The sequence below is a fragment of the Gorilla gorilla genome, chromosome 8 (genome assembly GCF_029281585.2).
Source record: "Gorilla gorilla gorilla isolate KB3781 chromosome 8, NHGRI_mGorGor1-v2.1_pri, whole genome shotgun sequence".
Classification (NCBI taxonomy): Eukaryota; Metazoa; Chordata; class Mammalia; order Primates; family Hominidae; genus Gorilla; species Gorilla gorilla.
In genome coordinates this window covers 94,723,026-94,750,501 of record NC_073232.2, presented here as the reverse complement: position 1 = coordinate 94,750,501, position 27,476 = coordinate 94,723,026, and the positions used below count along the sequence as shown (strand labels likewise).

At 39.0% G+C, this 27,476-nt stretch overlaps 1 protein-coding gene and 1 pseudogene across 8 annotated transcripts in view; one reads left to right on the top strand and one right to left on the bottom strand.

Moving 5' to 3' along the window:
• NRG3 (neuregulin 3) overlaps positions 1-27,476 on the bottom strand; it is a 1,121,069-nt gene that overhangs the window by 615,421 nt on the left and 478,172 nt on the right. For all 8 annotated transcript variants that reach the window (XM_055353266.2, XM_031015502.3, XM_004049688.4 and 5 more), the window contains exon 2: positions 16,592-16,721. In XM_055353266.2, coding sequence (XP_055209241.1) covers positions 16,592-16,721 — 130 coding nt within the window. The remainder of the gene's footprint in view (positions 1-16,591; positions 16,722-27,476) is intronic.
• Positions 22,657-23,357, top strand: LOC101125984 (high mobility group protein B1-like; annotated as a pseudogene).

Below are 27,476 nucleotides of genomic sequence, written 5' to 3'. Positions count from 1 at the left end.
CTCCCTGGTAGCTGGGACTACAGGCACCCGCCACCACGCCCGGCTAATTTTTTGTATTTTTAATAGAGACGGGGTTTTACCATGTTAGCCAGGATGGTCTCCATCTCCTGACCTCGTGATCCGCCCGCCTCGGCCTCCCAAAGTGCTGGGATTACAGGCGTGAGCCACTGCACCCAGCTAAAAATCAGTAATTTTTTAAAGCCTCGGGTGAGTTATCCTAGATGAACTTAAGTCCTGCAGAGGTGTGATGATTGGCAACCTCTAAGAAGTGCTTCTTCATCCATTTATCTGAATGCTGCAGAGAACATTTTCCCCCCAACTTAAAAGTTCTACTGTTTGGGAAAAATATCAGTTGTCCAGGCCAAACCTGTGAATAGCAAATGTGATCTATAAAATCCCCGTTATAATAGAAACCTGTGGAAACAGTTGGCTTTTAAAACCATCGTGGATGAGATGGGCATGGGATGAAGTTGTGTTGCAGGTACCCAGAGATTCTTATTTGGTAGGTATGTGAACTAGCAGGGTAACTAATACAGATAAACAGACGTTTCCATAAACTTCACAAACATGTTTACAAGGGTATGCAGGAAAGCTTGCTCTGGCATAATTGCTGGGCTGCACAGAGTTGGAGGGTGTGTGGTAGTGGCAGAATTACTAAAGGACCTCTAGGGTGGGAATAAGGGTCCTATTGTGAGCTGAGCAGCAAGGCTTAGTTCCTCACTGCTTCAAGTGCGGCTGTGGACCCACAGCACAGTCATCACTTGCGACCTTGTTGGAAACACAGAACCCCAGGCCCCACCCCAGACCTACCACTGTACCTTAATCTGCAGTTGATCCCCACAGGATTCATACACTCACTAGAGTTTGAGAAACACTAGTCTTATTCACTGTTTCCCAAATTGGTCTCAACAATGAATGCGTGATTATTGGGTCCCAGCTGATACCTAAATTAGAATCTTCAGAGGAAGATCTTGAGAATCTATATTTATAATCATGGCCTTTGGTGATTCTTATAATAAAGCAAATTTGACAAGTTTGGAGGATCGAGCGCTTTAGAGTCAGGCAGAACTGAGACTGGTGATCAGACCTCCTACCTACTGGTGGGCGTCTTTGAGGAAGTGACCTTCCCTCTGGGAGTCTCCTTCTTGTCATGTATCAAATGTGGATACAACGTTTCTTTGCATATTTAACATGAACACAAGGTAGGCAATTATGAAGCAGTGTAGAAAGGGTGTAAGCTTTTGCCTTGGGCTTAGTAGGTTTGAAATAGAAGATTGATATTAACATTTCTGTCTCCTCTTTAACACCTCAAATTTGTCGTCTAAAAAATGAGAGTGGTAGGTATTTAGTGTATTTTTCATTGATCCAGTTTATCTTTCCTGAGTAGGTGGTAGGTTCCGGAAACACAGATGAACTCAAAGCCTAGTGGGAGAGTCAGGTAGATGAACAGAAACATTATAATAGATACAGAGGTTTTGCTCACAAAGGAATCATTTCATACATCCAGATAATGTTTTGGTTAGCTTGTAGGGGGAAGAGATCAAAGCTACTATTTAATATCATTAAAATAATCACTATTTCTTTCACATATGCTAACCCAGGCAGAAAGGAAAGAGCTTTCTAGTGCACTGAAAATAAAACCTTGTCAAAGAAAATAAGGCTTCCATGTGATTTTGATTGTGACTATAAATTAGCACAGGAGAACACCCCAAACTGTGGCAAAATTATGACCTTATTTAAAGTAGATGCTTTATCAGCTCATCTTTTCTGCCAATGCTTTCCAACCTCATGTTTTTCACTCTCCCTTGTCCTATTATTAGCCTCTATTTCATAACTGCTGCAGAATGTTTTTCCTCCAGCAGTGGAGCTACCCACTGATACACTAGCCTGAGCCTCAAAGCTGAAAGTTGAGAGTTCCTAATTGAATTTCTGCCCTTCAGGAGCACAGGGTCATTGGGATCCACCTGCTGTCAGAGGACTCCAGGGAGGCCAGGCTCTAAGCATACTGGCCTCTTGGCATTGCCTTTGTCTCTCCACATCCGCATCTCCAAGCATCCCGTCTGCCCCTAAGCCTGGGGTCTGTTTGTTTAATGGTCTACAGCTGAACTAATAACTCCTTTCTCTGACGTTAGCTATAACCATATTTTGGATTTGTTTAAATCAGAAAGCAGTATTTGAGAAACTAGAAAGCTATCCTGTTTTAGGAATTCTTACAAACTTTCTTTCTCTGATCTCTGCTGTATGCATGTGTTGCTATATGTGCCAATATGGTAACCTGCTGCCTGACCCATAACAAGGTACATCCTTTACAGTTACCTTACTTTCACCCTGTGCGAGCCTCGCAGCAGCTCAGTTAGAGAAAAGAAATACTACCTAGGGAAATGTAGAACATTTTCACTTGAATGTGCCAGTAAGTATCCCTAAAGTTTCATTATTCAACAATGATCAGTGGTCAACGCATCCTTAAGTGGATATGTTTAATTCTTTAGGAAAATTTTAGAACTGAAAAATCATTTCCTACATCTAAAATGTTAATACAGGCCAGGTGTGGTGGCGCATGCCCGTAATCCCAGCACTTTGGGAGGCCAAGGTGAGTGGATCCCTTGAGGCCTGGAGTTTGAGACCAGCCTGGCCAACATGGCGAAACCCTGTCTTTACTAAAAATACTACAATTAGCTGAGCATGGTGGTGCATGCCTGTAATCTCAGCTACGCAGGAGGCTGAGGCAGGAGAATTGCTTGACCCAGGGAGGTGGAGGTTGCAGTGAGCCAAAATTGCCCCACTGTACTCTGGCCTGGGCAACACAGCAAGACTCTCAGAATAAATAAATACATGAATAATAAAATGTTAATACAATTAATTTTTGATTGGAACAATAAAATTATCTTTGCAAATATCTCAAATATGTAGATAAAAGTTATACATTAATTTTGAATTTAAAAAATCTTAATTTCATAATTTAATCAGTGTGATACACCTGTTAGGCTTGAAGAATCACACTCTTCTCTATACTTTCCATTCAGATAAATTCAGAGCTTGAGTGAAAGAAATCAAAAATGTCATCATCTTCTGATATGTTTGTGAGAACCATCTGGACATGAGAGAAAAAATAATCCAGAAAGGAAGGGACCAATTGCATAAAAAATTTATGACATGAAGCTGATTACTCCTAATTGCATCTAAAGTAATTTTGAAATTTCCCTCCCTCTTGGATTTAAAGAGAAACTTCTCCAATAGCAGCTCAACTCTCCAAGCCTTTGTTGGCTAGCAAGAGTAGGCTTCCAAATGAGAAATAAAAAGGCTCTTATCTTTCCAAATGCAAATTAATGTGTTATCTCCTCTCTGAAGCGCTCCCTGGCTTCATGAGCATTGATTTTTGGAATCTTCTATGTACATATGAGTGCTATGATTTGGATATGGTTTGTTTGTCCCCACATACTCTCATGTTGAAATTAGACCCCCAGTGTGGGGGTGTTGGGAGGAAGGGCCTATTGGGAGGTATTTGAGTCATAAGAGCAGATGTCTCATTAACAGATTGATGCCTTCCCTCAGAGGAGAGTGCGCTCTCATTCTTTAGTTCCCAAGAGAACTGTGTGTTGAAAAAAGCCTGGCACCTCACCATTGGTTCCCTCTTTCCTTGTGTGATCTCTGCACATAATGCTCCCCTTCACCTTCCTCCAGGAGCGGAAGCACCCTGAGACCTTCACCAAATGCAGATGCCCAATCATGAACCTCCCAACCATCAGAATCATGAGCCAAAGAAACCTTTTTTTTCTTTATAAATTACCCAGCCTCAGGTATTCCTTTACAGCAACACAAAACAGATATGAGCATAGCTCATATCTATCACAGAACTTGTCATATTGAATTGAAGTAGAAAATATCCATCTCAACCCCTCTCTTATGAGTTTTTCTGAGAACATTCATCACTATATTCTTACCACTTTACAGTGGACTCGGAACATTGAAAATGCTTAATAAACATTGGCAGAATGATAAAAGAATGTATTAAATTGTCATTTACTTCTGAGTGTACATAAAATAGAACAAAAAGTGCCATTCTATAGCCTCACATATGGCATGTATATTTCTAAAAACATATTCCCCAAACCAGGTGTAATGCTCTCATCTTTTTTATTCCTTTCACTTTATCCTTAATTTCTCATTTGATAAAACTTGCATGAGGGATTTTATATAGTTGAGGAAGATATTTTCCCTCAGTTTACCAGCCTGGAATGCATTTCCCTATAATCCCAAATATGAGCTTCACTGCCCAGTATGGTCAGAATCTGCCCATTGTGTTCCCTTCCACACTAGATTCTGTTGGCTTCCCAGTGCTCTTATAGCAAGTTATTGACAGGAAGGAACTTTTGGTCTCATTTGCCACTGAACCTCAGTGTCTTGCATGATGCCAGATACCTAGTAAATAGACTGTGTGTATATGCATGTGTGTGAATGTGTGTGTGTGTGTGTGTGTGTGTGTGTATGTTTGTAAGGTGGATTTTAAGCTGCCTCTAGTAGAAATATTTTCCTGATATTCATAAAGCCACCAGAATCGCTGTGAGCATTAAAAAAATAAACATATTTTTAGAGATTTACTCTGAGATAAACTTTGGAAACACTGTCTTTGGCTTTCTTCTATAAAACAAGGAATGCTTGGCCCTTCTGTCAATTTTTTAGTTTTCTCAAGTAATACGTAGGTACATAGGTAATGAAATAAAAGAGTAGTTGGATGTTAACGTGCACTGACACAGAGTTGGGGTACAGTGAAAAGAATGGGTTTTAGGGCCCTCTCTTCTACCTTATTGATATGGACAGGAAATGGGAAAATACTGGGTTGAAGAGGGTGGTTCCCTGGCAAAGGCCCCATCTTTAAGCCTAGATACCTGCATCCCTGAATAAGAATAGGCATTTCTGTTTTCATGCCCAAAAAGTTGCCTTTTGGCTTTCCATTCCCCTATCCTGCCCCCATATAAACCCTGAACCACAAGCTCCAGAGCAGACCAGCAGATCAGCAATGGCAGAATGATGTGGCAGAGAAAGAGAAGAGGAGGGATGTCTGGATGCTGAGGGGAGTTCAGCGGGGGGTGATTGGAGGAGGCTGGCCACTGGGCAGCCCCACTCCAGGGGAATATCACCTTCCCACTCCATCCCCACTTTCAGCTCCTCATCATCTCGCTGAGAGCCACCTCCACCACTCAACAAAACCTTGCACTCATCCTTCCAGCCTGCATGTGATCCAATTCTTCTGAGCCACTGGGCAAGAGCTTGGGATACAGAAGGCTGTCACACTGGCCCCCTGCCCTTGCGATAAAGCAGAGGGTCCACTGAGCTGATTAACACTCAAGCCATCTGTAGATGGCAAAACTGAAAGAGCTTTGTAACACGGAGGGTTGCAGGTATCCACCTCCAGACACTACTGTGGAGCCGGAGCACCCGCCCCCGCCTCTGCACTGCCCTTCTGCATGCTTCCCCCTCCTTCAGGGGTTTCAGCTGGGGGGCGACCAAAAACAGGTGAGCCACACCCCTGTCATATGTCAGGGAACTCTCTGGTTTCATTATCATCCAAAGCCTGCTAGCACTGAGTGACTCAGGAAACTCACAGCTGATTTCTGCAAAGTGGGGATAACAATATAGAGGTTGTACATTCTGGTGAAAGTTACATTAAGAAAAATCCACATAGTATATGATAGTCTTGCTTTTCTATGAATTTGAGTGTAATCAAATTATAATTAGGTCAAGTATATGTCATACTCATCATGGAACATCCTTGGATTATGCTTATTTTACAGAGAAAGTTATTAAAATTTCCCATTATGCCTGAAAAGTTTTGGGAGCTAAGCCAGGCACAGTGGCTTACACCTATAATCCCAGCACTTTGGGAAGCCAAGGCAGGAGGATCACTTGAGGCCAGGAGTTTGTGACCAGCCTGGGCCACATACTGAGACCCCACCAGTATAAAAACTTTAAAAAATTAGCCAGGCATGATGGTGTGCACTTGTAGTCCCAGTGACTTGGGAGGCTGAGGAAGGAGGATCACTTGAGCCCAGGAGGTCAAGGCTGCAGTGAGCCATGACTGTACCAGTGCACTCCAACCTGAGCAATAGAGCAAGAACCTATCTCTAAAAATAAGTAGAGTACATAAAGCCAGAGTTTAAATGTCCTATTTTCAAGCAGTTTGAATTCCTGAACCACTGGGACAATAAAGGAGAGAGTTTAGTGGGGAGGCGAAGCATGTAGAACCTGGTGTCAGCCTCCCTAGTCTGGTACACACACACTGACATTTTGGTTTACGCATAAAAATTGTGATTTGGCCCTTAAGCCATCTTTTATGTTTGTAAATGATGATCAGACAAAAGTGAATTGGAAAGAAATAGCATGCTCAGGAACCCAGAAGTGCTGCCTGATGCTGTGAATCTTAGGTTGGAGGAAGAATCCCTTCAGTAGCCCCAGAGATGGGCAGACCACAGAAGGACACGGCGAATTCCCTCACTGCCTCGGCAGAGTCCACAGAACAGCTGAGCCATCTTTATCCTGTTTTGAGAAGGTTTTATTGAAATATTTACCCAAGAAGCTTGCACGGCGGGGCCTGTGGTACCAAGGTTACTGTTCACATTTGTACTGATAGATCATCTCTGGCTAAAGTAATATTTATGGATATGTTCTTAATTTTTAAAATAAATTTGGTGAAATAATCCATAATCCACTTAAACTATATAATTTTATCTGGGATACAAAATATTGCATAATTCTCTCTCTGCTCTGTCTGCATGGGAGAAGCTTCCAGACTGTCCCATCCCTCACAAGATAGAGAACCTCTCAGGCAGGAAGCAGGTGCTTGGTGAGGCAGTTCGGGGACACATCTGAAGGGTCAACAGCAGGAATGGCCTAAACTGTAGGTGGTAAGGAGTGTTTTTCCCATGTTTTTTCTTCAGGAACTGTCAAAAGGGAGCATTCCCCTAACAAAAGGTGGCCTCCTATTTCTGCCTGTCTTTTAAGTTTACTACTTGAATAATTACAATGATCCTTGATTCTAAAATGTGTTCTTGTGCACGATCTGGTATTATTTATTGTGTTTTTAAATAATGTATCTGTGCCTGTTTTCTTTTATTCCCATTAGTGGATCTAAATTGAACTCTCTGCACAAGACTCACTGTGCTGGGAGACTCTGAGTACCTATCAAGAAGTTCTGACACAAGTACATTGACCTGTCAACAAAGCTGTGCAGATAAAGTAACAATACCTGTAACTTACTATATTATACTGCACTTACCCCAAATTCCCTGTGTTTACTCAATACCAGGCATCTCAACTTTACCTATATCAAGCCTCAAATAATCCTGGGAAGTAGTAATATTGTTTTTCCCACTTCACAGATAAGAAAACTGAATCACAGAGAATATGTTTTATTTATTTATTTATTTACTTATTTATTTATTTATTTAGAGATGGAGTCTCACTCTGTCACCTAGGCTGGAGTGCAGTGGTATGATCTCGGCTTACTGCAACCTTGAAAGTTCCACCTTCTAGGTTCAAGTGATTCTCGTGCCTCAGTTTCCCAAGTAGCTGAGATTACAGGCATGTATCACCACACCCGGCTAATATTTTATATTTTTAGTGGAGACTGGGTTTTGCCACGTTGGCCAGGCTGGTCTCGAACTCCTGATGTCATGTGATCTGCCCACCTCAGCCTCCTAAATTCTGGGATTACAAGCGTAAGCCACCAACGTTCGGTCAAGAATATGTATAATTTGTCTGCTAGTAGCAGTGGAGCATTGAATCCAACCAGCCAGACCAAATAAGAATTATTAGGAAAAACAGAAGACAAAAAGATAACACTTTTTAAAGAGTCTGCAAGGAAATAAAAATATTCTTATTTATCTTTAAAAAATATTTATCTTTTAAAAAGAGTTTTATCTTTTTAAAATTAAATATTTTAAAGACATCATTATACAGTGAGATCTTCTTTAAATAATCAGACTAGTACAAAGAAAGTTTGATAAAGTTCTAAGTGCTATATAAATTCTGGAGTCTATTGGCTATAAAAACACTCCAGTAATTTTCAAGGTGTCTTAGTTGCTAGCACTCTCATTATAAGGGATAAGGGACAGACTAAAATCAATTAGGTAATTTTAGGCTTTGCATAGCTACAATATCTTGCATTTATATGGCATTTTACAACTTCCAATTGACATTCACATATATTATGGTCCAATGACTGCCAGGAAGGACAGTTATCATCATCCCCATTTTACAGCTGGTAAATAAATCATCACGGGAGCAAACAAAAAGAGTGTGTGCATGTCTCCATGTGTGTATGACATTGAATAGTTATACATAAACAAGCCTGGTCTTAAAACTTACAAAGGAGAGCAGCTAAAAGCTACATATCCAAAGCAATGTACTAACTGCTAGAGATCTGACACTGTCTAGGTAGAGTCGAACATGCCTTGCTTATCTTGGGTTCCATATTCACTGCTAACATATCCTGCATTTAAAAATGTTCCTTTTAAATTATTTTCTGTAGGCTTTCGTAAAGCAGATTATTTTTATTTTATGCCATTAAGAATTTTAGTGCCTACCTATTTTAAACACTGAAGTATACAGATAGCTAAACTTTCAGAAAACTATTTTGGGAAAGAATTAAGAAAAAAGTAAATCACTTCATTTTTCTTGAATCATATATTTTCCACAAGTAAAATCTATAATTTTCAGTGTGTACGTTTTCACATGGAAGTCTATTTTTCTTTTCTGCAAAAAAAAAAATAAATAAAAAAGTCAACAGGCTATTGTATTTTGTCACAAAATTGCAAAATCCACAACAATTTCATGTTATTGACACAATTATGGCCCGTTACATTGATTAAGTAGGAAAGGAAAAATAATATTTCCTTTAAACCTATGAAGAGTCATTAAGAAAAGAAATGTGGGAAAAATCAAGAAATGCTTGCAGAATGTAACAAATAATAGAAAATTGCTAATTTGTCAAAGTATTAAAATTAGCGATAGGAATTCTGAGTCCTGAGAATATACAGTAGACAGGAATTCTCTGGCATGCCCCTCCCCACTTTTAAACCGAAGTCTCCTGTTAATTAAATAAGGCAGATGATACCGGTACAATTTCTCTCACGGGATTCTTGAAATATGCTTTTCCTTGGCTTCAATATGAGCATAAAGGAGAGAGGAAAGAGCTATCATATATACACATAGTATCTATTTCACAGTCATAGTTTTCTATATGTTGCTTTCAATTCTTTCATTGGCCTTTTGGGGCAACTATTAGACTATCTTAAAAAAATTAAATATTGAAGGTTCTGATTAAATGGCTTGCAAAAAATCAGAGTTAGTAGAAAGATGAGTAGAACTTTGAACTCAGGTCTCTCAGCTTTGAACACTCACATTTGCCTCTTGTATGTCTTACCCCAACTCACACAGGGAAGGTATTTTAAATAAACAAATTTGTGTCAATTCTTGGATACAAAAGCAAACCCAAGTCATAATGACCTCCTTAAAAAACACCATTTCCTGCTTCAGATAGAGCCACTAATCACAGAAGAAAACATTAAAATAAGGTAATCTTTGGCTAATAACTAAATTCCAATCACAGAAGAAAACATTAAAATAAAGTAATCTTTGGCTAATAACTAAATGATGTGTTGGTTGAATGTGCTTTTTTGTTTTTTTGCATGATACTTAAATATCCATATCCAAAGCAATGTACTAACTGCCAAATAATTTTAATACAAAGAGGTCGAATTAGAAGAGGTAAACCACTGCTTAAGTGTCATGGAATTACAAAATAACATTCATTGTGTTGTTGGTTTGCTTGCTTTCCGAGTTTCTAAGACTATCATGACAAGCTATGTCCACAGAGAGGAATAATAATTATAACTTTCTTCATTTCCTCTTGTCAAAAGCAATAGGTAGACCACCTGTTATCAATATGGCTATTGCAAATTACTTAAATTATGTCTGGGCTATGGCAATCATTCCCATGAACATTTCTTTGATGAACTTGCAAATTCTTCTAAGGTTCTTCACCTTGTTATTAACACCATTCTGCAGGGAATCTGCAGCGACTCTGCAGCCTGGCCTGGATTTATAGATATTTTAGCCTTCATTCCCTCCTGTCGATGGAATTCAGGGATGTGTGCCAAAACTCCATTTTCATTCTGACTTGCTTCAACCACAGGGAATCATTAGCTGCTGCTCTCAGAGTACTTACTGGAGAACCATTTGATATAGAGGACCCTCACTGAATGGAAGAGCTAATGGACCTCCAAAGTGACAGAGCAAAGCACTAACTGGGATGGTCCTGTTATATCGTAGACTTGTCGTTACACAATGACCAATCAATTCTCTTAAAAATGGAAGCTTTTATTTCAAAACCTACTCAGAGACAGCCAGTCATAATAGGGAGAAAAAACTACTCTTAGGGTTCCCTTTGCCCTTCCCAATGGCTGTCCCCACTCCCCAACTCCTATCAGCAGGTCAGATTGTTATACAAGCCATCAGTCCTGTTACCGAAGTATCACCCTGGGCAATGGTTGCTATTGGGCTGTCTTATTCTTTTTCCAGCAATTCCATATTTCAAGTGCTTCAAGTATCTTCAAGCGAATTGCTTGGTTGATTTCCAAAATGGTCAATACGGGTCAAATTCAGCTTAAATGCTATCCTTTCCAAAGTTTTGAAAATCCATTTTTGCAGGAAGGCCGGTGAAACATTTAATGAGCTTCAGTTCAGAAGAGACACATCCTTTTTACTTGAATTTGGCCTTAAAACACATTTGGTCCATTCAAATGTGTAGCAATGTTTTCAATTACAATGGCTACCTCTTTTCACTCTAGTGCAATATATTATACATAGCACCATTGCCAACATTTTTAAAATTTCTAGAAATGGCATAAAAATGAAAAGATCATAGAATATTCTGATTTTATTCAGAATATTTTGATTCAAAGTGTTTCTGCTGACTTATTTTCCTTCTTCATCCAGCTTCATTTCTATGGGGTGTATCTGCCTTTTATTAAATCCAATGTTTTTAATGTTTTCAAAACATGATTTCAACATGAAAAAGAATTATTATAAAAAGTATCAATGAATTATTAATAAAAGAAGGAGCAGACACATTCAAATAGACTTGGTAGTGCTTAATCTGGAAGCACTTAATTGAAAGTTCTCTTATCAGCTCAATAATAGTGAATTATAATGACCTTGATTTTACAGAGACAAGGACACTATCTATATTTCTTAATGGAAAGACTAGAGGCAGGAGTCAACTCTCTTAACCGGGTGTTACATAAATGAAATATATGTGTAATATAGAGATGTTAGAAAATTTGCCAAGTTGAAAGAAGCAAATAGTTGTAAACTATCAACCTTTTTAGTTTTTTTTTCAGAATTAGGATTCTACTATATGTTCAAGTTTGCAATTTCATATTACATTTTTATACCTAACATGACATAGTGACCATTGGATATCCTCAAAACACTGTGAAAATTCATTCAAAGTACAAATATATTCTAATTTATATAGACATTTAAATTCATAATTTCATACTTGTTAAAAATTTTTGCTATTACAGATAAAAATGTGGTGAGCATCCCTACAAATAAATATTCACAAGCATGTCTATGGGCCAGGTGTGGTGGCTCACGCCTGTAATCCCAGCACTTTGGGAGGCTGAGGTGGGTGGATCACGAGGTCGGGAGATTGAGACCATCCTGGCTAACACAGTGAAACCCCGTCTCTACTAAAAAACTACAAAAAATCAGCCAGGTGTGGTGGCGGGTGCCTGTAGTCCCAGCTACCAGGGAGGCTGAGGCAGGAGAATGGCGTGTACCTGGGAAGCAGAGTTTGCAGTGAGCCTAGATCACGCCACCGCACTCCAGCCTGGGTGACAGAGCGAGACTCCGTCTCAAAAAAAAACCAACCAAACAAACAAACAAAAAACACTATAAGGCTTTTAAAACATACTAAAATATTACCTACAAAAAAATATTTAACAAAGTGCACTCCCTCAAGTAGTATTTGTGGACACGTGTTTTCACAGCCCCCTTACCAAACTGGGTACAGTAGTCACTTTTAAAAATCTTTAAATAAAGGATAGGAAAAAAATACCTAATTTGCATTTCTCTGTGAGGCTGAGTATATTTGTTTGCTGGTTATCTGTATTTCTTTTTAGATAGATTATGTTCCTCCCCTTTGTCAATTTCCCTACTGAGATTTTATTTTAATGTTACCCTTTGATCTACATGACTTCTTCAGGGTTTTAATTCTTTGCCATATTTGTTATTCAGTTTCCTCACAGTTTGTCTTTTAATTTTGTTTCTGATTTATGATATTCAGATGAAAAAATGCTGTGTCAAAGTTGTTAATTTTTGCCTTCCATTGTTTTTATTTGCTCACAAGGTCCTTACAATTGCTGAACATAAATAAATATGTAATTTTACTTATTATTTCCTTAGGCTTTATTTGTTTATTACATTAACTTTTGAAATCATTAGTATACTTTTGGTATAGAAAGAGGGGTCAACATACACTTCTGATTCTATTTACCTGATAGTCAATCATTTATTGAACAATCAGTCTCTCATTTTCCTCTGGTTTATGAATCAAGCCTTGTTCTATACTAAGTCCCACAATATGCCACAATCTGTTTTCACTAATTAGCCTGTGGATGATCTGTGGCTTTATATTTTCAGGCTGGGCATAGTAACTCACACCTGTAATCCCAACATTTTAGGAAGCCGAGGCAGGAGGATCACATAAGGCCAGGAATTGGAGACCAGCCTGGGCAACCTAGTGAGGCCCCATCTCTACGAAAAAGAAAAAAAAAAAAAACAAAGAAACACAGAAATTATCTGGGCATGGTGGTGAGCACCTGTAGTCCCAGCTACTCAGAAGGCTGTGTAGGGAGAATGGCCTGAGCTCAGGAGATTGAGGCTGCAGTGAGCCAAGATCACACCACTGTGCTCCAACCTGAGTGACAGAGCAAGGGTCCCTCTCAGAAAAATAAAATACACACACACACACACACACACACACACACACATATATACACACATTATATTTTGAATTTAGGAAAATCTATTTTCTCTATTTCTTGTTCTTTAAAAATCCTTCTGTCAAGTTTTTTTTTTTTTAATTAAATTGCTTTATAAATTCTAAGTACTGGTACCACAAGTGTTTCTTGAAGAACTGGAATAAGAAAATTATGAAGAAACAAACATGTCCCCCACTTTCAACTCCTCCCTTTTCTGGGATTATTATTGTCCTTTTTTTTTTTTTTTCCATGTACTTTCAGAATTTCTATCACGAATAGTTTGGTAATTGTGTTCTTATCGTTCCGTGAGAAGAAAACAGAAATGTGTCAGAGCATGGTCTATTTTCAGAACACAGAAAAATATTTGATGCAGTTTATTATAGGATTACAATTTTTTTTTATCTAGGAAATATAATTTTAATTTCTTTCAGATTTAGATGTCTAATCTTTTGAGACACAAAAAAATAAACGATTGAATAAGTCAGGGTCATGCACAAGCCTTTATATTGCTGCTCAGATCTATTAAATGGCGTCTTATTTAACTTGAAACAAAATCCAGTAACTACTATGTCGTAAACATACCCCTGGTAGCATGTCAGTCACTGAAGTATTTTGCTTTTTAAAATTTCCTAACGATGAAGTATTTTTCTTACTCCAAACACATTACAAAGCGCTGTGCCATTTAATTTTTAAATTCATTTCTGTATGTATTTATTCAACAGTATCTTAGTGATAGGAGGTGCTCAGTAAACATTTGTCGAATAGGAGTATGACTGAAACATACTACTTAAATAGAGTGCTGTACAAAATGGCACTTTATTAATAACTACATTGGAATTTTTAGAAGTGGCTGATGCAGGAACAAATGTAAGCCTTTTATTCACAGCAAAGCTTGAGAGATGAATAGCAGGCACATGTGATGTGTGATTTATTCATACACACCAGTAGGAGATTTATAGGCATCTATTAACCTACTCGAGTTCCAATTTTGTCTTAGGCTAGTCTTTTGTCATGATTAGCTATGTTGTGAGTCTATGTTAAATAACAGGCTGTCTGTACTGAAATATGCAAGAAATATGAAGACAGAAGGCCAAAATTATTAAATATGTACATCATTTCACTTAAACTATAGGTATATATCTGCTCATGTGTGTTACAAAAATTAGAGATGTACATGCATCTCATAAAAGCAAAGGATTTTTCTTTTATGGACATGAGACTCATTGTTATGGACTGAATTTATCTACAAAAATATAAAATCCCTACATGAAGTAAACTCCAGTTCCTCAGAATGTGATCATATTTGGAGAAAGGTCTTTACAGAAGTAATGAAGTTAAAATAAGGTCATGAGGATGTGATCTAATCTAATATGGCTGATGTCCTTAGAGGAAATTTGGAACACACACACCTACAGAGGAAACATGATGAGAAGATACATCCCCTTGACCATCCACAGGCCAAGAGAGGCCTCAAAAGGAATCAACTCTGAACACAAACACCTACAGAGGAAACATAATAAGGTACATCTCCTTGACCATCTATAAGCCAAGGAGGGAGGCGTCAAAAGGATTCAACTCTGAACACAAACACCTACAGAGGAAACATAATAAGGTACATCTCCTTGACCATCTATAAGCCAAGGAGGGAGGCGTCAAAAGGAATCAACTCTGCTGACACCTTGATCTTGGAATTCTGACCTCCGGGACTGTGAGAAAGTAAATTTCCATAGTGAAGCCACCCAGGCTGTAGCACCTTGTAACAGCAGTCCTAGCAAATTCATACACTCATGAAGTAATGAAGAATACAGCATAGCCATATGCAGAAAAAGAAGAATTACTTTGTTCTCCTGATAGTTCCAGTTTTTGGAAAAGATGAATCATCTCAGCCTGCATACTGTGGTGGGACCTGATCTGATTCCTCCTCTTGGTAAAACACCATCAAAGAAAGCCACTACTTTAGCTAATGCTTCTGATTCATCCCTTCTTCAATTGAGTACGAATTCAAACATAATTGATTGCATTGGCCACTTCCAAATGATTATCCCATTAGATTGGCCACTGTAACATGGTTGAGGATCTAGAAGAGCTTGCATGCACATCACGCTTTGAAGGAGTAGCTCATTCCTGGATTTTCCCTTAAGGTCTTAATGTCACTTGTGTGCTTTTTATCCATACATGCACAGTCACAATAAATATGAGAGAGGAGGAGTGTGGAGAGAAACAATCCCCACTCCCCTTCTTCCCCAACCCAGGTTTGCAGAGCATAGGAATAGGGTGCAAATTTTGCAACTAGGGTGAATGCAGCGGCACTGCCAAAGTCATATATGAACACCACATGTCAGGGGTGAGGAAAGGTCACAGTTCTATTTGTCCTGACACAGGACATATGGTAACTTTTACAGAGCCCTCCTACTATATCACGTATCTGTTCTTCCAAACCTGTGCCATTGCTCAGTGTGGCAATACATCTTCCCTGTGGACTAAACCTGGCTCTTGGATCCAGGCAGCTTCTGCTGGCATGGCATGTTCTAAGTTCATAACTATACAATACATTTCTCTACACCATCTTAGTGAAACAACATGGGAATAGAGTTTTATAATAGTAATAGAAAAAAGTCATAATTTTCCATGCCTCACTATTCAGAATAATTAATTTAATAACTGTGTCATACGAGAAGAGTAAATAAAGAGAAGAAAAGGGGTGTGGATATATATGATCACTGATGCATACACAATTGCAAAGAAAAACAAATTACCAGGGTAATACTGGAAATGAAAGCTTGATAAGAAATATTTTTCAGATGTTAATTTGATTCTTCTATTGAGTCTTAAAGCTGCAGTGTCCATAAGTGCACTCTTTATCCCCCTCGTTTTTATTTTTAGCAGTTACATAACCTTATGTCTCTAAAAACCAATTAAACACCTTCCTGATCTCTACTGGGAGTTTTCCCCAAGTAGTTCTCTACCTAGACTATAACAGGACTACTATTTCATTTACAACTTCTTGCTGGAGAGTGTTTCATCAGAGGTGTTAAGAAAAAGTACTGAAATTAATAAAGGAGGGCAGAAACAAAATAAAATGCAGTTCTCTCTGGACACAGTTAAAGTCTCTGGGGTTGGTTCACAATAAACACTGAGATTCTAGATCTTAGATGAGCAGTTTGCTTCTCCTGCCACAGTCTGTAGGTTCTAAAGAACAGATTATTTCTGAGTACTAGGATATATGCCTAAGCTCCACATCATAAACATACGCTTCTCAAGTGTGTAAATAATTATTTCCATTAACTTTGCAGATCTAAAAGTAAATCTTTGTTTGCTTGGTCAGGTAAAACTTAAACCGTAACTTCTTTGTTTCCATTTTGTCTTCTTCCACTGTTAAAGAGGCAGCAGCCGTGCCCTTTCCAAATTAAGACTCGCAATTCTGCTATTCAAACGGTGGGACTGTGTGTATCCCGGATATGACACATACCAGATGCTGCCAGCACCCTCCACCCCCAGGCCTTGCAACGGGCCTGCCCTTTCCATCAGTGGCCTCAGTGGCTTACCGACAGTGTTTATGGGATCCGGTCAGGGTTTCGATCACAAAGCACTCGCCATCATTGAGACAGTATGCAAGGTCCTTGTCTCGGCAGGGTTTGAAGTGCTCGGATCGCTCTGTGGAATATGTCGTCGTATCTGTCAGGGAAAGCACAGGGGGAAACGCTGTCAGCAGTACATTCTGACACCAACAACTCCTGTCACTGGCTCTGGATCTCTGTATGGAGGCCTTCTCATGGGCTCTGACCTCTGGGACTCTAGACAGACAGCTCCAACCCTCCGTGGTACAGACCAAATGCAGCTGGCTGTAACCACTATATTCAATTGTCTTATTTCTCCACTAAATTTTATCTATTGGAGTTACTCTGGAGAAGCCCCATTTGAGGACAAGTAAACACTAAAAGCTGAATGATCCTAAGTCAAACACCCCAAATCCACCCTCATTAATTTCAGTTTTAACAAACATGTTGTATGAAGGATTGAAACAACATTCCCTTCCCTTTATTGCTGCCAAATATAATTAAACATCTGATCAATGTATATTGTGACTGTTCTGTGGAATCCAATGTCAGTTTGGGGGATTTTTTTTCAGTTACAGCTATAATTGGCTAATAGCTAAGCCAATTATTCTTTCACTTTCTCCTTTTATTATGTAATTAAAATGCAAATGTTCTAAATTCTGAAACAGATTCTCAAATATGAAGGATGTTTCTGGTAAATATTTAACAGGACCAATTATTGTCATTTTTTAGCATATCTTAAACATGCATTCTTAAAATCATAATTACTTACATTTTCAAATTAAGTTATACATCAATATCTGCATCCCAAATATGAGACTAACAATAAATAAGTGCTATCTATAAGATACTCTATTACCACATGTAGACATTGTTCTAATTACAGAGCTTTAAGCAACTATTAGCTCCAATTCCACCACAACATTCAACAAAAAATATACTTAAAAAGTCAAAGAAGAAAAAATTATTCAGTGCTTAAGTTTTTAATTTCCTTTATAGAGATTTAGATTAATAATAATATTCAAGCATGGGATATTATACCAGCTTATTAACCGCTCTTGTTTTAATGTGTCTCCCAAATTCCATGTGTTGGAAAATTAATCCTCAAATTCATATGTTGATGATATTTGAAGATGGGGCCTTTGGGAGGTAATTAGGAATGGATAAGGTCATCAGGGTGAGAACCCCATGATGGAACTGTTGGCTGTTCAAGAAGAGAAAGAAGGACTGAGTTGACATGCTCTTACTCCCTATCCATGTGATGCCCTGCACTGCCTCAGGGCTTGCAGAGTCCTTGCCAGCAAGAATGCCCTCAGCAGATGCCGCCCCTTGACCTTAGACTTCCAGGCTTCCAAAACTGCAAGAAATAAATGTATTTTCTTTATAAATTACCTAGCTTCGGGAATTCAGTTAAAGCAATAGAAAATGGACTAAGACAGTAAATGAAGGTCACAATGAGCTTCTTCCCTGATTATCGTCACAACTGATGGTGAGTGATCAGTTTAAAAGGAAACTCACCCCTGTCTCTCCCACATCTAAAAATCCTCATGGGCTCTCCTGTGGGAATAACTTTAAAATCCACAGTAGGGCAAACCAGGGCATGGGCCATCCATATGTTTATCTGTCTGGTCTCTTCTTGCACTCTAAAACTTTATGCAACTTAATTTTCAACTATCATTCTATTTCCCCAAAGTACCAAGAACTGTCACACTGCTCCTTCTTCCCAGACCTTCATTCTTTGTTGAAGACACCCAGAAATCCTCAGAACTTAGATGATCTCATCTTGTGCCTCCCAGTGCCTCTTATCACTTTCATCACTGCATTCAACACTGCAAGTAATCCTTTCTTTGTTTTATCTCTTCCTTTCTTCTGTAAGGTCCTTGAGGGCCTGCATGGAGGCTTAATGAGAATTGGTGTCCAAAAAATATCTCCAAAATCTCTGATCTCTCTAACATCAACAATTAAATGCTATAAATGAAAGCTATAATTAAAAACCTCATTATAATTTTACAAAAGTTAATGCATTTTGTACAGCAAAAAGTGAAATATAATTTAACATTTATGTTATCATTTTAGTATACTTTTTATAATATTGATAAAGATTGCAACAGCAAGGCCTTCAGATTCACACAGACCCTCACACATATGTTACTCATATTCCACGAGCACTGAAATAAACCACTATTGGTGTTGCAGTGGGAACTTATGTTTTCCATTTCAAAATATCTGCTTGTTAATACTTTGGCACAAAATAAAGGCTCTGCAAAACACACACATTTTCTGTCTTGCAGGAGATTCTCTACAGAAAAGATCTGTTATTCAAGATAGTACGTGATAAACAGTCACACAGAATCAATCTCTCTATGGGAAATATTTAAAATTCAAGAGCTCTGAGCAAAAAATTCAATATGAAACGGTGCACCAGTTGACTGCTACTCTGGCTGCTGAAGTATATTAACTCATGATCAGTTAGTTAACTTTTCCTTTAATTTCTTATTATCCATTTATTGATATTCACTGATCATGCTTCTAAGAACAGCTTTCATTAACATAATCTACAGCATAAAAAGTGAGATGCTTATTTTATAATCAGTGGTTTTAACAAGCTACAGACTTCAAGTGCAATACAATGGCAAAGCAATTACAATCAATTAATTTCCATCTGACAACTGCTGTCTCTAGTGGTTACCGCCCCATTCTACCAACTGATTTCTCCATCATGTTATCATCTATCAGCACATTACAGAGGATCAGAGACCCAAGTCAATGGCTCTGCAAAAGTCTGGGGTGGGAAAGCTCAGATATCAGGCTTAACATGTACTGAGGCTTTCCATTTCCATAGCTTAAAGAATCTCCAAATTAATTTAAAATGCACATGCTTAACCTTCACAATGACTTTACTGAATTCAAAGAAAACATCATCATTATAACTTTTTAATGACAATATAATAAACAATAATAAAATATTGGGTATTCATTCTCTAAGTAAATAACTGCAATTATCAATACATTTGAAACCTTAGAATATACCTATGCATTTTACTATATATTATCTATATAGTATTACCCACCTGAAATCACAGAGGCATTGGCTAAGGTAAGTGTAATTCATCATGAGGTGAAATTTTATTCTTGAAAGTCATCATGCAAAATATGTGTATGGAAATATAGGCAAATTCTGGACCCTTAATAAACTCACTAGGTTGCTGTGCTAACTCTAAGACCACCTACTTAGATTTTTCTTGACTAAATAATAAGTATACTGCGTCCAAGTCACTCTTACTGAGGTTTTCTATCACTTACAACCAAACAAAGCCTACTAAAGAGATGCTAATAATTTTGGATGATATCCTCCTACATTTGTACATCTGATTAAAGTTCATGTATGTATTCATACATCTATTTGTTTAATTTTCAACATATAAGATACACTACAAAACAAATAAAATAGAACATAAATAAGAATGAGCCAAAAATAAAATATAAGGTACAATTCTTTATTTTCTTTCTGTGCCCTAAGGTGGCACAGTGTGCTCTAATGTATCCAGCTGAGTGTTTTATTCTGAAGAAGAAACACGGAACATTTGTGAGAATGAGAACATGGATAAGATCTAATGCCAAACTATAAAAGTTATGATCCTAAACAACCTTGGTGTATCTTAATAATCAAAAACTCTCATCTGTGAGCAAATTCAACACTTTTGGAAGCTTGTTTATATTTTTTAAAGCTATGCCACTTTTAAGACAGTCCAATACACTAAGCTGGCTATGCTATATGGTATTACTTTGGCATGTACTTAATCAAACTTCTGTTTCTAGGAATGTAATTTGGTAAATGATTTGTTATAGAGCTACTGCCTTCAAAACAATTATATGGATGAAGGTTCCTGTAAGTAAACAGGAGGGGCCTTATGTTCCCGTGAATACCAATTTGTATTTCAAGGCTTTCTTTAAGTTCCCTTATTCCAGAGTGGGCCCTGCTATCAGACATCATTCTCTCCACATCCATCAGCTTCTGAAGCTCCCATCTGACTGGACCATGAGCTTGCTTCCACGGAGCAGAGCAGGTCTTCACATCTTTAATCCATGGGCTTATGGATGGCATGACACAGAGGCACAGAATAGGAATTTATAGAAAGGAGAAATTTTGGCCCAGCGCGGTGGCTCACACCCATAATCATAGCAATTTGGGAGGCCAAGATGGGTGGAACACCTGAGATCAGGAGTTGGAGACCAGCCTGGCCAACATGGTGAAACCCTGTCTCTACTAAAAATACAAAAAATTAGCCAGGCATGGTGGCAGGCGCCTGTATTCACAGTTACTTGGAAGGCTGAGGCAGGAGAATCACTTGAACCCATGAGGTGGAGGTTGCAGTGGGCTGAGATTGTGCCATTGCACTCTAGCCTGGGTAACAAGAGCGAAACTCTGTCAAAAAAAAAAAAAAAAGGACAACTTTTTTATATAGCATTTTTCTAATTGTTTGTGTTAAAAAGTGGTATCATAGGCCAGGCACTCTGGCTCACACCTGTATCTCAGAACTACAGGAGTCAAGGTGGGAGGATCACTTGAACCCAGAGGTCTGTGACCAGCCTGGACAACATAGGGAGACCCCCATCTATACAAATAATAATAATAATAAATTAGTTGGGCATGGTGGTGCATGCCTGTGACCCCAGCTACTCAGAAGGCTGAGGTGGGAGGATCACCTGAGCCCAGGAGGTCGACGTTGCAGTGAGCTGGTATTGTGCCACTGCACCCCAGCCTGTTTGAGACAGGGCTGAGTGAGGCCCTGTCTCAAAACAGAAAAAAAAAAAAAAAAAAGTGTTATAGTGAACAAAAACTCTATTTTAAAAATTTCTGGGAAGCGAAGTAAGTTAGGATATAAGAAGGGCTCCAAAACAACTTAGAGAAAGAGCATGGAATTCCATTAAAGGAGGGAAAAATCAGCCCAGCAGCATGGAGGACAAATGAGGAGAAAACAAAGCAAAACATTGGAAAGGATTTTCCAAAAAAAGAGGGACAGGAAGAATAAAGGAGTGTTAGGATTAAGATGAGCAGAGATGGTGCTAAGAAAGGGTTTTCCAAGCACCATGACCAAGGTCTAGGGATCAGTTTAAGGAAGCACTGCTGCTGGCATTAGAAATAGTACCCCATCACTAGGGGCCACAGGGACTGTGCAATTATCTGGATCACTCATCTGGCACTTGTTATATGTAGTTTAATGTGTTTTCTTATTTTTTTTTATACGTTTCGGTCTCTATCCCCAGGGAGGTCAGGGAGAGTGCTTTGCTTTTAAGTTTTCTATTCTTTCCACATCATGTAGCATACATAGTAAGTAATCAGTAGAGTAATTAAATGCACAGTGAGAGGTGGTGGTGGTGAATTCATTAAAGGCAAAATGGGAAGAAAATGTTGGGTTGGAAGACAGAAATCCCCGCAGATTTTGCAATGAAAGTTGATTTATTAATGAATTGAAACGATGACTGGTTTCCCCCTTAACTACTGAGTTGAACCTGAATATTACCTACGGAGGTTTCTATGTTGCCGGCACAATGCAGCACACTGTGGGAACACATATATTGTTGCAGGAACAAGAGTACTAAATGGGCTGTTACAGATAATAATTGCATGAGATAGTCAAAGAAAGGGAGAGATTAATTCAGGCTATAGTAACCTCTGAGGGTTTCTTAAAGTTTTGGCATTGGAGCTGGGCTTGAATATGTGTGATTGAATTGGCACAGGAAAAGGAATCCTGGATGGGAAGAACAAGATCGCCCCCCACCGCCCGCCACCAAAAAAAAAAGGAAAATATTGAGACTCAGATTAGATCCTAAATAAATTCTTCACACTCCTGGCTTAAAAATGTCAGATTTCCTCTTTGTCCACTAGAGTTGCGCGGACGGATGCGCCACTACTTTGTAGCGGGTTTCCGGCGGGCCACACGCGCGGCAACAGGAACCCAACCCCTGCTGACCTTGAGCTCCAGGAGTTCGTTTCTTATGTCCGCGGAAGTGCAGCGGCCTCAATTCTTAGCGCAGAAAAATAACTACACATGGGCAAAGGAGATCCTAAGAAGCCGAAAGACAAAATGTCATCATATGCATTTTTTGTGTAAACTTGTCGGGAGGAGCACAAGAAGAAGCACCCAGATGCTTCAGTCAACTTCTCAGTTTTCTAAAAAGTGCTCAGAGAGATAGAAGACCATGTCTGCTAAAGAGAAAGGAAAATTTGAAGATGTGGCAAAGGCGGACAAGGCCCGTTATGAAAGAGAAATGAAAACCTATATCCCTCTCAAAGGGGAGGCAAAAAAGAAGTTCAAGGATCCCAATGTACCCAAGAGGCCTCCTTCGGGATTTTTCCTGTTCTGCTCTGAGTATCACCCAAAAATCAAAGGAGAACATCCTGGCCCGTCCATTGGTGATGTTCGGAAGAAACTGGGAGAGATGTGGAACAACACTGCTGCAGACAACAAGCAGCCTTATGAAAAGAAGGCTGCCAAGCTGAAGGAAAAATACGAAAAGGATACTGCTGCATATCGAGCTAAAGGAAAGCCTGATGCAGCAAAAAAGGGAGTTGTCAAGGCTGAAAAAAGCAAGGAAAAGAAGGAAGAGGAGAAAGATGAGGAAGATGAAGAGGATGGAGAAGATGATGAATAAGTTGGTTCTAGTGCAGTTTTTTTTCTTGTCTATAAAGCATTTAAACCCCCTGTACACAACTTATTCCTGTTAAAGAAAAAAAACTGAAATGTAAGGCTGTGTAAGATTTATTTTTAAACAAACAATCAAAAAATGTCACATTCCTCAAGCAGTTTTTTTTTTCTCTCCCATAGAGTTCATGATATGACGATTCTCTAAGAAAAGGTAAGAATCTGGCAATGCAATCTAAAAGCTTTTAGGATTAGCAAACTACCTTTACAAGCCAGGAGCCATTTAAATATGGTTGTTGACTCTGGCAGCCTCTTCTGTAGGAATACTGTAAATGAAACCTGCTGCCATATATTGAAATTTCCCGTAGAATCTGTCATTTATCAGGCACCTAGGAAGGAGCACTGGCATGAGACTGAGTTATAAAATATTTAATGGTAAAGGGAAATTGCAAGAAGAATGCAGTGGTGTTTGAAAGGGAAACAAACCATTTCTCAGCTGGCAAGAGGCAAAGATAGCTTTCTCCCCGCTGCCAAAGATCAGACAATTGTTCACTTTGCTGGCATGGGAGAAATGGGGAGTATAGGGCAAGGATTTTAAAAGTTCAATTGATTCGTGGGGCTGCTGTGAGAACTGACAGTTCTTGATGTATCCCAGAGCCATTAATTTTTGCAGCAAATGTAGAAAGGGCCCTTGTTAAAGTTGCATGACATATCTGCCACGTTGCAGTTTGAAATCCTGGTTTTAAAAACTGTTTCAGCTTATTTAAACCTGATTGGGACATAGCCTGTTCAATGGAAATGCATTTATTTGGGAATTGCAGAGCTTATCCTAAGCTGAATATATTTCCTTTAAGCAGCATGCAAACACATGCATATTTCAAACTGCTCTGAACTATGATAATAATAATAGCAGCTACTGTCACTGGAGCCCTTGGCTTATGCTAGGCTCTGTGCTATGTGCTTCAGAGACACTATCTCTGCACCACACATCGCCTTCCTGAAATGGCCTATTTTATGTTACCAGCTATCTCTAAATCCAATAGTGAGTTTTTTTTTTTTTTCCGCATCTCGTTGAAATTCTCAAAAGCAACTGAAACTCATAACCCTCTTGCCTTCGTGAAAACCTTTCTTTCCTTGGAATCTATGTTATCACATAGTCTTGATTTTCCTCTTGACCTTTGACTTTCACCAACTTATTATCATCTAATCTATGTTTAAATGCTGGATTAAAGACTGGCTTTCAAATAACTCCAAGCATATACTTAACACCATGCTAAGTGTTTTCCTTTAGCTGTCCTTTTTGACCTTAAAATAACACTATGAATTTGTGCATTTTTATTATCATTTTTTTTTTTTTTTTTACAAATAGAGAGATTGAGTCTTTACTTACTTTGTTTACTTCATTGGCCCAAGCATTCATAGCTCTTACCTGGGAGCTTCTAAACACAAACCAATGCAGCTTGACTGACTCTGTTATACTGTTTCCCATAGTCACATTTTTATTTCTATTATGTCTTTCTTTTTTATTTATTCTCTATGTGAGTGCTATTCCCAGTGTGTTACTCAATTTAGGAGCATCAGAACCATCTTCGAATGAGTATATTAGAAATGTAAAGCATGGACTCCATCCAAGATCTACTGCACCAGAAACGCTGGAGGTAGGTCCTGGATGCTGCTTTAGAAAACTTTCCAGATCATTCTCATGAACCCTAAACTCTGAAAACCAGCTGCCCTGGATGATCCTCTCTGTTATCTACATGCCAATAACCTTGATTTTATGCATCCAGCTCACAGGCTTCTCTAAACTCCAGTCTGCCTATCTTTCCCCTCTTGATGGACATCCCAAAAGCAGCTCAGAATTTGCTTATAGAAAATGGAACTCTTGCTCTTCCTCAAGAAACTTGCACTTTAGCACTCCCAGTCTCAGTTAATGTGACACCACTGATCCCATTGTCCAGGCCAGAAACCTAGTAGCCATTCTCTTGATCCTGCATGCGCAATCACCAAATACTCTTGATTCTAACTCCTAAATATCTTTTGAATTTACCACTTCTTTCCATCTCATCTTACCTGGAATATTCCTTACAGACCTGTCTGTGCACATGCTACCCACCCTAAAATGAATTATTTACAATAAAATCTGTTTCTATAATATATGCAAAAAAAAAACCACATAGCAGTCAGTCACTGCTGTTCAAAAAATCATGTCATGGCTTATCTCGGCTCTTACGATGAAGACCAAAATCTTCCCAAGCCCTCTGTGTCTCTCACTCCTCATCTCATACGTAATAACTGCCCCCCACTTTCAACACACAAGCCACAATTGTTTAAATTTCCCATGTCCCCTCAGACCTTTGCACATGCTTCGCTCTGCAGGTTGCCACCTTGCACCCCCACAATCCCACAGTTGTCCACAGATTTCATCCAGAGAACATATTATAAGACAGAGAAAACTTTAGCAAAAAATAAATTCCCATTGGATATTTCTGTTCTCTACAAAACTCTCTATAGTGTTGCCCAGTAAAGGCTTTCTTCTCTGGGGCCTTTTCACCATTTAGGTCACAGAACTACTCCCCACTCTTTCTGCTCTTTGTCTCTCATTCTTTCAATCATAGCTATGACTGCTACTCATAGTCTTGAGCCACAGATAACACACACGTCTGGGAAGCCTAGCCTTTGAGATGATTTATCAAAGTCTAACAAAAATGAGCCTCACCCTATGGGATATTCTCAAACTTGCTACTAGAAATAATAACCTTCATTATTTCCATTTGTTTATCCCATAAACCATATGCTTCTGGAAGATACAAACATGTTTTATATCTGTGTGTGTGTGTGTATGTGTGTGTGTTTGTGCATGTATGTGGGTATATGTATTCATAATAACTAACTCATCACCTGCTATCCAATAGTTATTCAGTAAATACTTATTGAATGAATATCCTCACACTAACCCTAAATTATGGACTTTTATATATTGTAGATGAGATTTTCAATATACCCATAGAGACTTCATTCCTTCTAACAAAAAGCCTCCCTGGGAGTTTGAACTACTCTATAGGCTAAGAAAAGCAGGAGTACATTAAGGATTGAATGCTATGTAGAAGTGAAGACACTTGCTAACTGAATGGCCTACAAATCCAATATGCTGGAGGACTGTAGTAGCACTTGCCATTGACAGAGAAGTAGCAGACACTTACCTCACATAGGTCAGAAGTGCATACCTATACATTTTTGTGGGTGCCGAGTGGCCTTGTCTCTGCCCTGTTCCATAAAAGATCATGAAGTAGGTTGGTTGACTATTGTGTGTGCTTATTTAGAAATATTATGATCTGGATTACAGCAGGGTCATTTTCCACTTGCTCAAATTTTACCTTACTTACACGTGAGCAGTGAGTAGCATGTACGCAGAAACCCCAATATCTTCTGCTAAGGAAAGAACATGGCCATTTGTAGATGGATCTTAAACTTCAAAGAGAACTGAGTCTATGCTGGTGGGGCCCTTTTCATGCTTCTCCAGCACAGAGAGACCTCAGCTAACAGACTGATTCTATCTTCTGAGTCAGGTGCACTGGGAAACTTGAAAGAGATGCCACCATAGACTTGAATTACATGGCTCTCCTTCCTCTGACATCATGTTTCCTAAGCAATTTTCTAATTGAAATGTGATTTCCAGCATTAATCTGGATGCTATCCACGGTGGGGATGGTGCATCTTTCTCTACAACATCTTTATTTCCCAAATGTGTCTTTATATGAACTTCTAGTGGATAAAAGTTTCTCACACATAGAAACAGCCTCCTGTCTGGTCTCCCTGTACCTCACACTGGCTTCTACTACTTACTAAGAGTTAACACAGCCGGGTGCGAGTGGCTCACGCCTGTAATCCCAGCACTTTGGGAGGCCGACGCGGGCAGATCTCGAGGTCAGGAGATCAAGACCATCCTGGCTAACACAGTGAAACCCCGTTTCTACCAAAAATACACAAAAAAATTAGCCAGGCATGGTGGCGGGCGCCTGTAGTCCCAGCTACTTGGGAGGCTGAGGCAGGAGAATGGCGTGAACCCAGGAGGCGGAGCTTCCAGTGAGCCGAGATCGTGCCACAGCACTCCAGCCAGGGTGACAGCACAAGACTCCATCTCAAAAAAAAAGAAAAAAGAAGAGTTAACACACCCACCTCAATAGCACATGTGAGCTCTCCATCTTGTGCCTAAAACTCCATTGAGT